We start from the raw sequence: 17,005 nt of genomic DNA, 5'->3' as shown, positions 1-17,005 counted from the left end.
AATCTTTAAATACTTTTTACACATAACTTACCAAAACAAAAACCTACTCTTCCGATACTGCAAGTAACGTAGATAGTAAAAAAGTTAAATTACTGAAATTGATCACAAAGTCCAGACGAAATTACAATTTTTTTTCTCCTTTGAGTCAAGATTCGCATAACCACATACATTGGCTAAAACATTTAATGAAGATAAAGAACATAAATAACTATACTTCTACTATGAATATGACTATTTTCTGTAACATAATGAAGAAATACATACAACGAAAAAGGTCACGCCTGAAAATTGTAGTAAGTAAGCAATTAAATAGGCGGCAATAATTATTTCCGATAGAAACTCATCGATGGCTAATCTCTCAATCGAGTGAATCGATAATATTTTAGACCCGTGCCTGTGCTAGGGGATGAGAAAGGTAGTTACACTGTTATATAGTAAGCGTACATGTGAAAGAATTTCATTTAAAAAAAAATGGGCGAATTTGAAGACGAAGATTCCAACAAAAAGAAGCCTCATCGTCAACGATTGGCTGGTATTTACATTTTTTCGCAATTCAATTCATTTAAACAAGCTGGAGTAGTTTAACATTTTTTTTTGTAAAAACTTAGGGCGAAAGCTTGATAAGAAAAAAGCGAAATCCGAGCATGTTCAAGAACTTACCGACAGGCAAAGAAATCCCAAAGCTTTTGCTATTAGTAATGCAGTTAGAGCTGAAAAGAAATTTAGAAGGTATTTTTTTTATATATACAGTATTAGAAAAAACATCAATTATGAACGATGTTAAACTAATTTAATTCCCGAATTAAATACCTGTGATTAGCAAATATTCTCTATTTTTGATCTTCAGCAATTATATATTATCTTGATAATAATAGAATTAACTTAAGTCCTTAAAAATAATTTTTCATATTTTAATTAACTTTTACGTCGTTAAAAATTTTATTTATTCCTAGATTTTACATTATCAAAACTTTTTACATAATTCCTTCGTTTTCTTCAATGATCTATGAATTATCAATTAATTTCTGAAATCAATGTAGAAATAAATTGTAACAGGACACAGGATTTGAAAAGGAAAAAGGAACATGTACCAGTAGTTGATAGAACTCCCTTAGAACCTCCTCCTATTTTAGTAGCAGTTGTTGGACCACCAAAGGTTGGAAAATCAACTCTTATTAAGAGCCTCATTAAATCTTACACAAGACAACCTCTGACTACAATTAAAGGACCTTTGACATTAGTTTCAGGTAAACAGTCTTACCTAGATTTTAATAAAAGAATGACTATTTAAATAGATTTACATTTAAAAAAAAGTCTACTAAATACTAAAAAGTATTTATTAAAAAGATGCAGGTTGTTCTGATTAAACCCTTACGAATAAATTGCTGTTTTTTAGATTTCAGTGTATAATCGAAATGCGATGATGAATTACGTTCATTGTATTTCTTTAAATACTAAGTTTTTAACAAGGTCCTAATATAATATTAATAATTCAGGAAAGGAGTAGCATGACTAGAAGGTACCTACTGTTAGTTATGAACGAAGAAGATGTGTAGAAAAGAAAGTTCCTCTTTCATTTCATAACTCTATTTCTATCTTAAGAGTTTGCGGTACAAACTAATTACATTTTAAAAAAATGTTCTATTTTAGGCAAAAAGCGCCGAATTACCATCATAGAGTGTAACAACGACATTAACTGTATGGTAGATATAGCTAAAGTTGCTGATTTAGTGCTGCTTCTTATAGATGCATCATTTGGTTTTGAAATGGAAATTTTTGAATTTTTAAATATATGCCAGGTAAAAAGTTGTATAATTATTATTATGATTAACAAGCTTAATACATTTAACTCATAGTTAAGCTTTTTAGTAGTTTAACTTATCACTCGAAGTTCATACGAACATTTTCTGCGTTCTTCATAGAGCATCGTTAACAAAATAAATAAAAATGCATATATATCGAAAATATGACTGCCTTTGCGTCATTGAAAGAAAAATATGGTGTAAACACTCACTCAACTTCTTACTGCTATCCTTAAAGTGGTAAGGTACAAATTCTCTTCACACTCTGAACGCTTGATTAAATTTACTTATAACTTACACCCACCCTCTCGCTATTATATAAATTTTCGGAAACATTTTACAAAAACAAGTTATATACTTACATACTATTTATTAATGTACCAAGTTTAAAGAACATTTTTGAAGCTGTTTTTGGGAAAATTTAAACAAAAAAATCCAAGTGTAGTGTGGTATTTTCTTTTAACTGATGTAGGCCAAAAGCATATCTTGGCGTCATCTGTTGGTATTTACCTAACGAAAAATTAAATGGCAACTACATGCGATAACATCCACACAAACCATTTGTCGAAACTCTTTTTCTTACTCAGAGGACCTCAAAACGGATATTTCTGGTGAAATCTGCACGATTTCAATACTTTCTATCACTAGTAGAGTAAGAAAAAGTTATGAATATTAGAATAATAGAAAGTAAAAAAGTTAATTCGCCTTTTTCGATAGCATTCGTATTTAAAACTTGAGTTACATTTTTTAGGTTCATGGAATGCCAAAAATAATGGGAGTATTAACGCACTTAGACATGATAAAGCATACCAAAAAAATGCAAAGAACAAAGAAATTATTAAAGCACCGTTTTTGGAAAGAGGTATATCCTGGTGCAAAGCTGTTTTATTTATCAGATATGCAGTATGGATTGTATTTAAAACATGAAATTAAAAATCTCGCTCGATTTATTTCTGTAATGAAATTTCGCCCACTTATATGGCAAACATCCCACCCTTATATTCTGGGTATGTTTTTAAAATTATTATTGTTTTATGCAACTTTTTTTTTTAAATTATTCTATACTTTAATTCTTGAGTTAAGTGAGAAGTGGATACCTTTCTTCTAATTTTTGTAAAACTTAAAATATAATTCTAATTCAAGACATAATTAAAGTTGGTTTATTGGGGGCTGGAAAATAAGATTGTTGCGTATATACCTGTATATATTTATCCAATTTCTAGCCGACAGAATGGAAGATACAACACCTCCTGAAAAAATTCAGTTAAATCCTAAAGTAAATCGAACAGTTTGTTTATATGGGTACATGCGAGGAATTCCAATGAACAAAAATTCTTTTATCCACATACCTGGTAAGATGATCAAATTACATAGTAATTGATGTGTTAAACAATTTATGAAGTTATAATCATTTTGAGAGTATTATATCTTCTTTTAAAGGTTGTGGCGATTTTGCTGTAAGTGACCTAAGTTTTTTGCCTGATCCTTGTCCATTACCAGAACAATTAAAAAAAAGATCTCTGATTGAGAAAGAAAGATCAATTTACGCACCATTTTCTGGAGTTGGTGGAATCGTATATGATAAGGACGCTGTTTATGTGGAATTGCCTGGTATCCAGCAGTCGCAGGTAACATTCACCTTTTGATTTTTCATAAATTGGGAGAATATTTCATTCTTATTTGATAATTGTTTTTTAATAATTTAATTAATTTATTTTAAACGTTATACCCTGCACTATTTATTGTGCTTTCATGGCTCTAAGACCATTTAGCTGCAGCTGAGTCGTTGAATTACAGTTGATGGAACAATTCTTCCAGAAATTGGTGAGCTGGTACCAAATTACCCTTACCCTCTAACGCTTCTCCCTATTTATATTTATTTGCATCAAGAAACAGCTGCAAAGCCAAAATAGTTGTAATCCTATTTACTAGAGTGTTTAGAAGAGAATCTCTAAATGGAGAAGAATGAAAGAGGCCAAATAAGATTTTTTTTCTTGGTGAAGGTAATTTTTGCGTATTTTGCAAGTTTAGGTTTACTTCTGCTTTATTCTTAAAAAAAGGTATTAAATAGATCCTGTATTTTAGATAACGTCTGACAAATCATTCGTGAAAGCATCCAAGACTCCTTTAATTCAAAATGTATGTAAGAGAACGATATTTGGTTCCGTAGTCTATGCATTGATTTATCTGAAGAGAAACCCAAATTTAAGATAACACCGTTCTGATTTTCAGTGGTGTTTCTTTAATAAGGGACAATACCTGGCTTTCTTCAAAAACCGATATTCTTTCAATTCTTTGTGAATGGTCAATAAAAGAAACTCCATTGCAGTGATGCTAGAATTCACCTGTCAAAAGAAATTCCGATGGAGAAAAGCGACTGACAAATTACTGACCCTTTGAAAACCTACAAAATATTCAGAACATTGAGAAGAAGACACTAGGATTCTAGGCAGGACGTACTATTCTGTATTACATAGCATCTCTTCCTAGGCTCTTCAGCAAGCCCCAAGTAGAGAAGGAAGTTTTAAGTAATGGATAACGGACCTCTACTTCAACTCAGACACACACTCCTGACACTGTAATGTTGGCTCCCCCAAATTTAGAAAACTAGGCTATCCATGTAAGTTCTTGGCAGAGAGGAAAGCCAGAAGACACTGATAATGATTGGTTTCCTACAAGGTATCCAATGCATCATTTTTCGCAACGCCCTCTCACTCCCGCGTTAGTCAGGAAAAGCTTCTTACTCTGAGAAGTCGCTGTTTTCGATCTGCTACTCTTGTGTCGTCCATTTTTTGGCACGCGTGACATCTTTGATTAGGCTGGACAGTTTCCTGTACGTTCGAAATTCTAAAGCTTTTATGAATATTACATGAGGTTCCGCGGTCTCATTGTTGAGATTGTTGATTTATTTAGGCAGAGTTATCTGTTGGGACCCGAAGAAGTGGCTAATCCATTTCCCATTCAAATGGGCTAAGCCGAAAAAATTAAACTTTTTACTAAAGGTTTTGACAGGCGTTTAACTGAAACAGTAAAAAGGAAAAGGAATTTTCTTAAATTTGTTTTTTTATGTAGTTTTCATAATAATTGTCAAAACCAGTGGTCCTTATGAAACTCCGATCAGGTCTTTGCCCGAAACTCCGCCAAAAACGAAGATACAGCATCGGGGGTGGAAAATTTGAAAACTAGACAAAAAAAAACATATAGTTTACTTCGTGGGTTTTTTCGGAATTCCGCTTTCCTAAAAAGTTATTAGCGATTGGTGCGTTTTAAATGGATTACCCTGTATATATTATAATGAAACTTATTTTCATTTGCCTGGTTGTTGTTACATTAACTGCCTTAGTTGAACAAGTACAGTAAAACTCAGAAAATGGGGGAGTTGACTACCTCATAAAATACATTATTTGTTTTGGATAAAATTATTATTTTATGCAGTTTATATCCAGAAAATATTAAACTGTTGTTTCAGAAAAAAAAAAAAACCACAAACAAAACAAACTTTTTTCCTCCCTTAGCACTATGAATTATCATAATAGTATTGCGATATTAGTAAGCGAGATAGGACTTCGTGGTTGGTGTAAGTATGACCGTGGAGTTTTTTAACTGGGTGATTCCAGTTAATCTCAGATGTAATTACTTATTATTTGTTTTAAAAAAGCGTGGAAGCATCGTAAGAAAGGTCTTTTTCTGTGCACTTCAAGACAATGGCGATTGAAATAAAAGAAATGTTTGGAGTCCAATCCATAGGACTCAACATAGTAGAGTTCTGGACTAGAACTGGACGCTCAGATGCACCACCACATTTCTCCTAAAGAAAATTTGTCTTCCCTCACGGCTTCCCTCGGTCTTATTTGAACAAAATATTTAAATTGAAAAGTAAAAATCGTGTGTAACATTTTTTAGCAGCCTTATTTTTTACGCTAGAATTAAAGCGCACAATTTACTGGAAAGTGAAGACTTCTTTATAAGTAGAAATAATCGCAACACCTTTTATACATAAAATAAACTTCGACATTCGAAATATCTGGAAAAGTTTCAAAGAACAAAGAAAAAATGAAGAAAGTATTAGGGAATAATCAGCAGTTTTATTTGTACCAATATTAGCAAAGCACAGCCACATTACTACTGCCACATTAAATATTTAATGCTTTCTTTGAGAGAAATTCAGAATTTCTCTGAATAAAAAAAATTAGGTGAAATCTTATTTTTTGCGAACAATATTTTAATAAAACTTATGAAATTTTACAGAGTAAAAATACTTCAAGCAAAGAAGTGGTTGATCTGCTTTTCCAAACCAAAGAAACAATGGATGCTAAATTAGCTAGCAGTAAAATGCAATTCTTTTCTGGAAGCGAAGCAATTACCGCCTCTGAATTCGACCAGTAAGACAATGTTTCTCTTTTTTTTAATGATATATAAAAATTAGTTAATTTATGAGCATTAATTTCGTGTATTCGTAAACATTTATTTGAAAGAAATTACAAACTATAGAAGATTATCACTACTCCTTATTCTTCTAAAACAAAACTTTTTATTTTTCTAATTAGCAAAAGTAATGCAATCTTCCATTAAAATAGTTGTTCTTTTAATTATATCGATTACCGAGAATTTGTTTATCGTTTATCTCGAAAATGTAACGCATCAAGTTTATTTTAAGAAATAAGAAATATTTTTGCTTCTTACAAAATAAATTACACATCCAGCTGGATGGATCTGCCCTCCTGGAAAACATTAGAAAGTTTTTTCAAAAATAGTTGGCATTCTCCTTCTTACTAATAATTTCATATTACATATTTAAAAATCGTCGAATAGAAGAATGCAAAGTAATTGTCATTTTTTGTTGATTCATTTCAGGCTACGACATTTCACTGTTTATTTTCATAGGTAGCTAAATTTGAAGACGACTGTAATGTTCGATTATAATTAAATGGGTTACTAAGAAAAAAGATCTCTAATAGTTAAATTATTTTTCATTAACACATGAGTCATTTCAAATTCAACTTTATAAAAAAAAAAGTTTGTTAGTTCAGATAGTTCATTTTATAGTGAAACCCAGAAACCAATAGCTCATTTTCATTATTCAGAATCAGAACTGTGAATTCATTCAAATTTGCTTATAAGTAGTTATTCTAAATGACAAATCATTTACTTAAATTTTACTTAATTTCTTACTGTGAGAATTTCTCAGTATTAGCATTATTTTGCAATTATAAAATACGGAATAAATTTTCAATCACACAATTCAACCGGGCTTTGTAAACAATCACCTATCACTTACTCCGGTGTGTAAAAGTAAGTGTTAAGAATTTTTTTCTTTTTCTCAAAATAATTGTGTAGTATTATGCCCATCGAAATTTTGCCACTTGGTGTCCTGTAAAATTACAGTGAATAGTATACGAGTACAGGACCTTTTCCCAGGTTACATTTCAAGATTAGTAAATGAAATAACGTATCCGTTCAAATTTTCCAAATTCAAAAATATTTTCACATTTTTTCTATCACTTGAAAGATATGTATTAAGCAAACAATTTCATCAATAGTTTGACATTTACTTTTACTAAAATTTCTGACAGAGACCAAAATTAGTTTCATCAAGTTGTTGGAAAACTTGCAATTTTTAAGCTCTGAAATTACATTCGCTGCGTCTTCATACCAATATGTCTTTTAACTTTGCTCTTATTCAGTAGTAAACATTTTAAAAAAGTCACAAAACAAATGTCGGCGACGTCGTAATTGGGCTTGTTCGAGCAGTTTTATTACGTTGGAATAAAAATTCCAAATTTTAAGACTAAATTGCGGTAGGTAAAAGCCATGTGATGTTGGTACCAGATTTTAAGGTGTAGGGATAAAAATTGTCAATTCTAAATTTTCTGCAAACCTATTTTTTCTAAAAATAATTATTAAATTTCAGAAAATATAATGATACTTCAGATTGCGCTAATATTAAAGATAATCATGAAAAGGATTTGGAAGTAATTAATTCTTCTGATGTTGGGAATATGTCCAAAAATGAACATCAAAGTGATGATGAAAGCATAAATGAAGATTTAGATGTTGGCGAAGAAGAAGATAGTGAAAATGATTACAAGATTAGGTAAGATAATAATCATTGTTTTTCTTCTCTTCATTTTAGAAATTAGTTATTCTTTTACATATTTAGAATCTTTATTAGAATATTAGTTAATAATGTTTTTAACAATTGTTTTATTATTGTTTTTAAGAAACAATTCTCTGAATACTGCAAGTAATAATTACATTCGGAAAAAAATTAATTCAGCAATTGAATCTCTTGAAGGCACTCAACGCGAAATAGACAAAATGTCAGAGTGTTCTTCATCAAGCGAAGAAGGTGATAGCTCAATGGAGGTGGATGAAAACGTTAGCCTGCCTTGGGACAGAAAAGTGTCAGACTCTACTGATTCAGAATTATCAGATGATGGCAATCTTCCAGATACCGACCTTAACTGGAAAAACAATCTAGCAGAGAAAGCTTCGAAAGCCTTTATTGAAAGACAAGCAACAAAAGCTGATTTATGGAAACTTGTATATGGTAACTTAATTAGTTCTTCTCTTAAGGCGTAAATCACACTTACACTCTTCCTTTTAATGATGTAGGCATGTTAATAATGTAAGCATGTTAATAGTTATGTAAGATCCTCTTTATGTGGTTACAAAAATAGCCTGCTCTTTGTAATTAGATGTTCAAGGGGTAGCCTCTACCTTGTAGCTAGCTTGTGAATGAAAATACAAAATATAAATAAATAAAAATAACATAACGTAAAGCCAATGATAAGGCAAATAAATACATAAATTAGTTGGAATTCGTCTTTGACCATTTACACTTCTATGGTTATATTTTAGGAGATCATTCTGCTGGGCTAGGAACGGACGAAAATGAAGATGCGGATGAGATTGGAGGCTTGTTTAGAGTAGTGAGTAAAACTCAAGAAAGGATATTAAAAGAAAAAGATAACGAGGATGCTCTAGATAGCTCTAAATTTCAAATCATCCAGATGAGTGATTGGAATTCGCCTGAGGTAGAAGTTTTCTTCCTTATTTAGTTTGCCAGTAATATTTTTTAGCCAACCTTAAGCTATGTAGAATTTTAGATTTTAGAAATAATCAAGCATAATTTTAAAAAATATAATCTGCTTTTTTTTTACATCTCCACTTATTCAGGGCATGAAATTAGTGGTCAATGGTACCCGGAGCGTTTTTCAGTACACTGGAGGCCTATGGAAGTGTTCTTCCGTTAGTACACGTTCATCACCGGGCATTGAGCTTAGAGTCTAAGAGCAAGCCTCTAAATTCAAACCCTAGATGTTTTAGTTAATATTGGATTGTTATTATTATTTATAAATGTCTTTCTAATTATAATTGCTTAAAGAAAAATCAATATTTGTCAGTTGTACCACTCCACCAGCAGAACGTGTTCTCGATATCGAAGGAGTTGTGATTTTTTAAGTTAATTACTATTTTTATTTTGTTTTCCTCTTTTTTTTTAGACCGTTTCCTATTTTTTTTTAGAGATGTTGGTGGGAGGATTGATTACCACTTTAGACTGGTCGCATTTCTTCAATTTCTTTATCTTTGCCTATGTTTCGGCTTGCGTAGGCCATCTATAGAGGCTTTTTATTAAATTTTAGAGGCTTTTATTAATCTTTAGAGGCTTTTTTTATGATTTTAAAAAGTTTAAATTTTTACCTAGATGTCCAAACAAGAATCACAAATGATCTGAATAAGTATTCAGCTGAAATCATTAACTATTTTTTCTACACTTATTTTCTTATGTTTTTAAGGTAATAGAGTCAATAAGAGATTGCTTTGTAACCGGAAAATGGAATGAAGATGAGGATGCGGAGGAACTTCTGAAACTAGATGATCTAAGTGATAATCCAGAAGAAGAGTTATACGGAGATTTTGAAGATCTTGAAACTGGAGAAAAGTTTATTTCTGAGCAGAAAGATGATTCTAAACGTAAATATTTAACCTATTTTAGAATTTTTGTACATAATCAAACATTATCGTGTAATTACTTGGTAAAGAAGGTAATTTCCAGAAATTGGTCTCTGACCCACGAGCCTTAGCCGATTTTTTAGTATCACATTTCTTGACTTTCATTTCTAACAAGCCGAATGCGATCGGTTATTGTCGGCAATTTCCAGAAATTGGTCTCTGACCCACCGAGCCTTAGCCGATTTTTAATATCACATTTCTCGACTTTCATTTCTAACAAGCGGAATGCGATCGGTTATTGTCGGTTGACCCTGATTATTAATTTAATTTCCAATTTAATATTTAACCTTTAAACAACTATAAAATAAAGTATACTTAATACTTTTAAAGTTATTCTAAATGTACGTTTATGTTATATAGTAAGGTGGAGGAATTGCTACCCAATACAACGCTACCTTAGCACCCCATGCGAGTAACAGCAATGGGGTGGCTCAAATCAGGATATTGGCCAAACTCGGCATGGTTTTTATTGTTGTGTTGCAACTACAATAAAAGTGGCTTTGGATAGCGATGGGCTTCGTTCTCTTCCATAGTCGAATAATTTCTGGATTGTTTCAGAAAAAGAATTGAGTAAAGACAAATTATTAGAAAAAAAGAAGAAACTGAAAGAAAAGTTTGATAAAGAGTATGATAAAGTAGAAGGGGATGAGTCTCATTTTGAAGACTTAAAGTTAGAAGCAAGTAAACAAGCGGAGGTAAAAACAGAATTAATATTACGAACTATGATTGAATGAATATACTACTAATTATTTCATTGAAATATTATGTTTTAGTTGAATAGAAATCAGTTTGAAGGACTGGATGACAATATTAGAGTTGAAATAGAGGGATATAGAGCAGGAATGTATGTTAGGTTGGAAATTAATGAAGCCCCTTGTGAATTAATTGACAACTTTGATTCTACTTACCCGTTAATAATTGGTGGCTTACAACCTGGAGAACAGAATATTGGATATGTTAAAGTATGTCACTTCAATTTTTAAGTTCATTTTTCACAAAAAAAAAAAGAGAAAAATTATGATCTTTTTCTTTTACTGCTACCGAAAGTAATGGAGTTTAATCAGCTTGCTGCCATACGAGTATTAAATACTTTACACAGAAAAAATAGTTTTGAGAATGAATTTTTTTTCCCTTGGATTATAATTGGATAATTATTAAAATCTTTGTTAAATATTGCCAATAATTTGTATAAAAATATGTACATAAATATGTTTAAAATATTACTATAAGACGCTACGGCTACCGTGACTTGCAAAGGTAATATGTATTGTAGTACTGGGTTCTATTCTCGGTCCAGGCCAAGGATTTTTTTAATGGTTAATAAAAGAAATTTACAGTAAAGTATGTTTGCTAATCGCCTCCGTTCACGGCACCTAATTTGATAGTTTGACGTTACTCCGGCCAAAAAAATAGGAATTTACTTTTAAATATTACGAATATCTTTTCATTAACAATTCTAGATATGTGTATTGTAATCAGAGGATAATTCACATCATATTTTAGGTAAGAGTGAAGAAACATAGGTGGTACAAGAAAATTTTAAAAACGAAAGATCCATTAATAATTTCAATGGGTTGGAGAAGGTTTCAAACAATTGCAGTATATTCCAAGCAAGAGGACAATATGAGGCACCGGTAATGCAATTTATTTCTGTTTGTTTCAGCAGAATGCTGTATTTTTTTTAATTCGCTTTATTATTTTCTTGAAATTTTTACATTATTTCAGGATGCTCAAGTATACCCCAGAGCATGTAGCCTGCATGGGTCATTTTTGGGGACCTTTGACCCCAGGAGGTACTGGTTTTCTAGCTCTTTTAAATGCAGGAAGTTTGGAGGTGCAGTTACTTTATTTTATTTTAAATTCTGTAAATTATTGCATATACATATTAAATTTATTTATTTAAATCATTACACTTTTTACTACGAATATCTTCTCTTGATTGAAAAAGACGAAATCAAATGATTAGCTAACAGAATATATATAACCATATGTCGCTAAACTTAAGGAGAGCTTATTAGTAATGAACGACAAAAACGATCTGATGCATGAACCTCAGTATTGAAGAAGACTTAAACTAACCCCAACAACTTACGTTACCTCAATCTTTCTGACGTTCAGTTATCATCATTAAACAACTACCTACTTAAATATATCCTGGTTAGGATCTTGTAGCTACTAATGTTTTACGCAACTTATCAGAAAAAATTATTTTCTTTCTAACTTATATTTACAACGCAGTTTTACGGACGACTTGTATTCCATTCCCTGGAAATACTCAATAGTAAATATGATCCTGATATCTAGATAAACCTGTCAGTAATCTAACTCCTGCCGACCAATAGGCCTTTTATCTGTTTTAGAAAACACAGCGCAGAAGCTTCTGCTAAAGTGGCTAATCTCTTTAATAGAGGATACACAATTGCTAGCCGAACATCAATTCGGTTCCCGCACATTTCACTTAACAGCCTAACAGTTGCACCGTGTGATATACACTATATCCTCTTCTTTGGAGCGTAAAAATACTATTCGGGTAGTACCACATCTTAGCTTTACGGGTCTCATTTCTAACCGGTTGGCTACCATAGCGCCTAATTGGTCACTACGTTTGTGTGGTTGGCTTATGTGAAGTTTGATATTTTGGATATCATTGCAACCGTGGTGGCTGGTAATTAAGTTTTGGGCAAAATCTTCGACAAGAGGTATTGGCTTTATTAAATCTATTTTCTAGTTTTTCGAGGTATTCTTTAATACGATTCTTTAATATCGTACTAATTCATTAATACGGGGTAATCCTATGATATTCTTTAAATTTAATGCGCTTTACTTTTACAATATTTATTTGAACATTTTCCTAGAAAATTCTTAAATATTAAGGACTAAAAAAATTGCCAAAATTTCAAAATTTTAAACAAATCAGCTGAGGATATGCCATTTTATGATTAGATTAGTTTTAGTTTTTAGCTATATTTTCTTTGAAGTGGATACTATAATATTGAACTCAGCGACTTTTTGGTACGAATTCTACATTTCGATAAAATAAAATAACATAAAGTTAGTCTTGTTAGTATTCCATAAGATTTTTTTCTAAAATGGTTCTATTAAATTGAACATTTTTATTTAATATTGAAATCCACTTTTTAGTCTATCTTGCATGTTTCAAGAAAATTTAATTTCGTAAACTGCGGTAAGAAGATATCGTTGATCCTATATTAAATTTTTACATTTCTATTCTTTAGTCAGACAAAATTTAATGAGAAGTTTCTGTTAATGAAAACTTATTGATCAGATGATGTCATTTACAATTATATTAACAGAATGAACCAGGATTTCGAATAGTTGCCACTGGAGCTGTGGTCGATACCAGTCAATCAACAGTTATTACTAAGAAATTGAAATTAATTGGAACTCCAATGAAAATTTATAAGAAAACAGCGTTCATTAAAGGAATGTTCAATTCAGCTCTTGAAGTAGCAAAATTTGAAGGTGCAAAAATTAAAACGGTATCAGGAATTAGAGGACAAATTAAAAAGCCTGTAAATAAACCTGAAGGAGTTTTTCGAGCAACTTTTGAAGATAAAATACTGATGAGTGGTAAGGTATAGGTTTTTTATCGAATTTATAATTTGAGAATATTTTTTATTATGATCAGAACTTAATTATGTTATATTCCTTTATTATATTGTGTTTAGATATTGTATTCTGCCGCACATGGTACAAAGTTGATGTTCCACAATTGTACATTTCTATAACAACATTATTACTGTCTCCTTCTGAAAGAAATGCATGGAAAGGAATGAGAACTTTAGGAACATTAAAACGAGAAAAAGGAATACAAAATGAAGCCCAACCAGATAGTATGTACATGGTAAGTCATATTATTCAACAACTTATCTCTAGATTGCAAGTTCAGGTATGTAGATCAAATGCATATAATCAAGTAAATAATGAAATTCTAATGTGGGCTCCGTAAAATTGTTCAATTTTTAAATATTTTTCATTGAATTAAATATATCTTAAAATAAAAGGTGTGCAAATATTTCCTTTTTCATTAATACTTCATTGTAAATTCGTATTTAAAAAAAAAACAACACAAGTATGAGACATTCCTAAATAGTGCAATCTTGTGTTTTCTTGTTTTTAAAATCCTTGTAAATTTCTTTTCTTATTTGGTATATAGATATATATATGTTTCAGGAAGTCCAAAGACTTCCAAAAGTTTCGCGCCCACTAATTATTCCAAGGGCCCTTGAAAGAGAGCTTCCTTACAGCTATAAATCAAAGGGAAAAACTGTGAATCCAACGGGACAAGGATCATTCATGAAACAAGTTCGGAAGGTTGTTGTACGTGATGAACATGAGACTAAGGTTAGTGTTTAAATTATTTTTAACAGTTGCTGAATTAAAATAAAAATATTTGTTTGTTTTTTATTTGAATTATTTTTTACAGTTTAATCTCTAGTCTTTACTTAATTTACAATAAAAGTTCTGCTTTGTTTGAAATCAGTAGACATATAATGACAGAACTTTACTCCTTAAATTAAAGGGGTAGAATTCTATGAGGTTAAAGTCGCTAAAAAGTGCTTTATAAATGAGAATTTTAAATTCCTTGCAAAATGTTTCTTTGCAAGATTATGTAATTTTCAATCGCAGGCCGAATATCACAGTAAACACTGGGACCGTACCTCAGCGTTTTTATACTTATATTGATGGAGCTGGACACATTCAATTAATTTTTTAGATAATTTTGATTCTTCTTTCTTAAATTAATAATTCCCTGAAGTTTTTATGCCTTAAGAAAGTACCTCAAATTTTCTGTCTCATATTAAATCACCTTGTTTAAATAAGTATCACCTATTTCCTCTCTCTTCCCAGAAGAGTGGTGTATGAGAAACTCATGAGAGAGATGGTTTTGAACCCTATTTAAATTGAGAAGAGACTACGATGACATCAGTATAGTGCGTGCTACTCCTTCCTCAAATATTTCTCTACAGTTTGTTTTTAAATTAAAATAATGTCTGGTAATAATGTATTTAAAAACAGGAAAAGGGAAGGTAAAAAATTGCTCAAGTAAAACTGATGTATGTGCTTTAGTGCCACAGAAATCATCGTAATAGGTCTATGTCAATTTTTTTTAAATTGTGACCTTGTGATGGATGGATCCTTTACTTTTAAGCTAAGGACGAAAAAATCGTTTTAAAATTTGAGTACATTTCACAATACTTCTCTCTGGCCACGCCGAGTATTGGGAGCCTCTGTTAAAAAAGTTTCTTCTTTTAATTCATATAAGACTTCGATGCCTAACAATCTAGTCTCCTTTGTTATAGGCTTTGCAAAAGAATTGCCTTTTTCCTCTTCTGAGGATTACTCAAAATCACTAATAACTTTTCTTTTTTTTCTTTTTAGGTGGCAGATCTTTTATTAAAGTTGAAAACAAATTATGCAGATAAGCAGATTAAATTGAAGAAAGCTACAAAAGAGAGAATAGCTGAACTTAAGAAACGAAAGCAAGATAGTGAGTTACGGAAGGTTCGAAAACATAAAGAAATTAAGAAAAGTATTTACAGAACGCTCAGCAAGTTAGAAGGTAGAAAGGAGAAAAACATGAAATAAGAGCAAAATTTTTAGTTAAAAGTTATTTTTGAATCGTTGTGCAAAAATTGTAATTTTCTGTAATTAGTGTACAAATAACTTTTATTTTTACAATTATCTTCCCTTGTTAGTTCAGACACAGTCTTTTACGCTGAATAAAATTCTGTGTAAAAATTAATGTATCAAAAGGAACATATTTTATAATAAAGTATTGAAGAAAACAAAATTTCTTTCATGTATGTAAGATGTTTACTATATTCATATATACCTCAACCTTCTGTAATGGAGGTTGATAGAGCTTTACAGACATTGGAAGAGGCAAACATTATTCCTTTACAGGTAAACCATTCTTAGTTTAGAGTTTTAAATTGGAATAAGTTAATACTTTTAACTTCCTGGTAGAATATTGAGAATTGCAGTCATGTAATATTAGAAAAATTAATATTAATTATTAAACTTAAATGATTTTATTAAATTCAGTTTATTACAATAAGAGGAATTAGGGATCTTACCTAATTTTCCGAAATCGATTTTCTCATCTGTTATAAATTCAATTCAACACCTGTAAGCCGCCGCGATTCTTCTTTTAATTTCTGTGGATATGTTGTTCAACAAGTTTACGTGGGACCCCAAGATACGTGAATTTATTCACATTTTCAAATGTGTTCGGGCCTAAAGAAACGTTTCGGCCATACAGACCTCCTCCTTCACCAGTGAACATATACTTTGTCTTGGCTACATTGGCTGGATTCTCTTCAGTACCGACTGGCGACTGCTGGAAATCTTAGAAAGAAAGATCTACTATGAACCGTTGCGCGAGAACTCCAGTGACGTAATTTCAACACATTTTTAGTGTATACATTAATATCTGATTAGGGAATGGTTAGCTACATTTGGCTTGGCTTGTGTTTCAGTTTAGATTACGAAAAACATTTGTATTAGGTAATTACTTTCAGAGTTATTAAAAATATCAATTTTGTACCTCGAATTTTGTACTTTCACAAAGTTAGTTGGTCGTTGAAAAATTAACAATATATTTTCTAGTCTAACACAAAATTGCACCCTTAGCTTTCATATACCAAAAAAATGAGCTGAATTTCTTCACCTTCACTTTTGTAACAAATTTTTTAATTGGTGTTTTGGAGAGGGATTAGCTGAGTGGTTAGCGAATACTGGATTCCAACGCAGGAGATCACGGGTTCGAATCCAGTTGCTGGCCCTTAGATTTTCTCTTCCTAGGATCTTCTTACAGCTCACCATCCAATGATGGACAACGAGAAAACTCTGTCTGGAGATTGAAAGTGCACTAAAGAAAACTCCGGGTGCCAATAACCTTGGATTTTGTCACGCCTTAAATAAGAAAAAAAAAGAAGAAATTATGGAGGAAGATTTTCCATCAAGGACTTCTAGTTTGTCTGCCAGCTTGGTTTCTATTTTGCTAATTTTTTTAGATTATCCGTAATCTAGATTTTATTTTAAAGAGCGAGGAAGATTTTGATCTTAAGAAATGAAGTAATTATTCATTTAAGCCTGTAATATAAAAGTAATGATCAAACATGTTTTTTTAAAAAACATTAAAATGATTATTAAATGTTTTT

General features: G+C 31.1%; 1 protein-coding gene across 1 annotated transcript; it reads left to right on the top strand.

Moving 5' to 3' along the window:
• The first annotated feature begins 376 nt into the window (after positions 1–376).
• Positions 377–15,633, top strand: LOC141457175 (ribosome biogenesis protein BMS1 homolog). Its single transcript, XM_074133752.1, has 20 exons — positions 377–532; positions 609–729; positions 1,057–1,247; positions 1,651–1,799; positions 2,554–2,809; positions 3,026–3,154; positions 3,243–3,430; positions 6,051–6,184; positions 7,714–7,896; positions 8,024–8,352; positions 8,664–8,839; positions 9,602–9,779; positions 10,377–10,513; positions 10,592–10,780; positions 11,322–11,452; positions 11,544–11,652; positions 13,133–13,409; positions 13,508–13,683; positions 14,013–14,183; positions 15,222–15,633. Exons 1-20 carry the CDS (start codon positions 472–474, stop codon positions 15,426–15,428), a joined length of 3,492 nt encoding a protein of 1,163 aa, XP_073989853.1. The 5' UTR covers positions 377–471; the 3' UTR covers positions 15,429–15,633.
• Positions 15,634–17,005: the final 1,372 nt, after the last annotated feature.

The sequence above is a fragment of the Rhodnius prolixus genome, unplaced genomic scaffold (assembly GCF_049639745.1).
Source record: "Rhodnius prolixus isolate KJV_2025 unplaced genomic scaffold, Rpr scaffold_1, whole genome shotgun sequence".
Taxonomy (NCBI): Eukaryota; Metazoa; Arthropoda; class Insecta; order Hemiptera; family Reduviidae; genus Rhodnius; species Rhodnius prolixus.
This window is presented reverse-complemented; position numbering and strand designations above follow the sequence as displayed.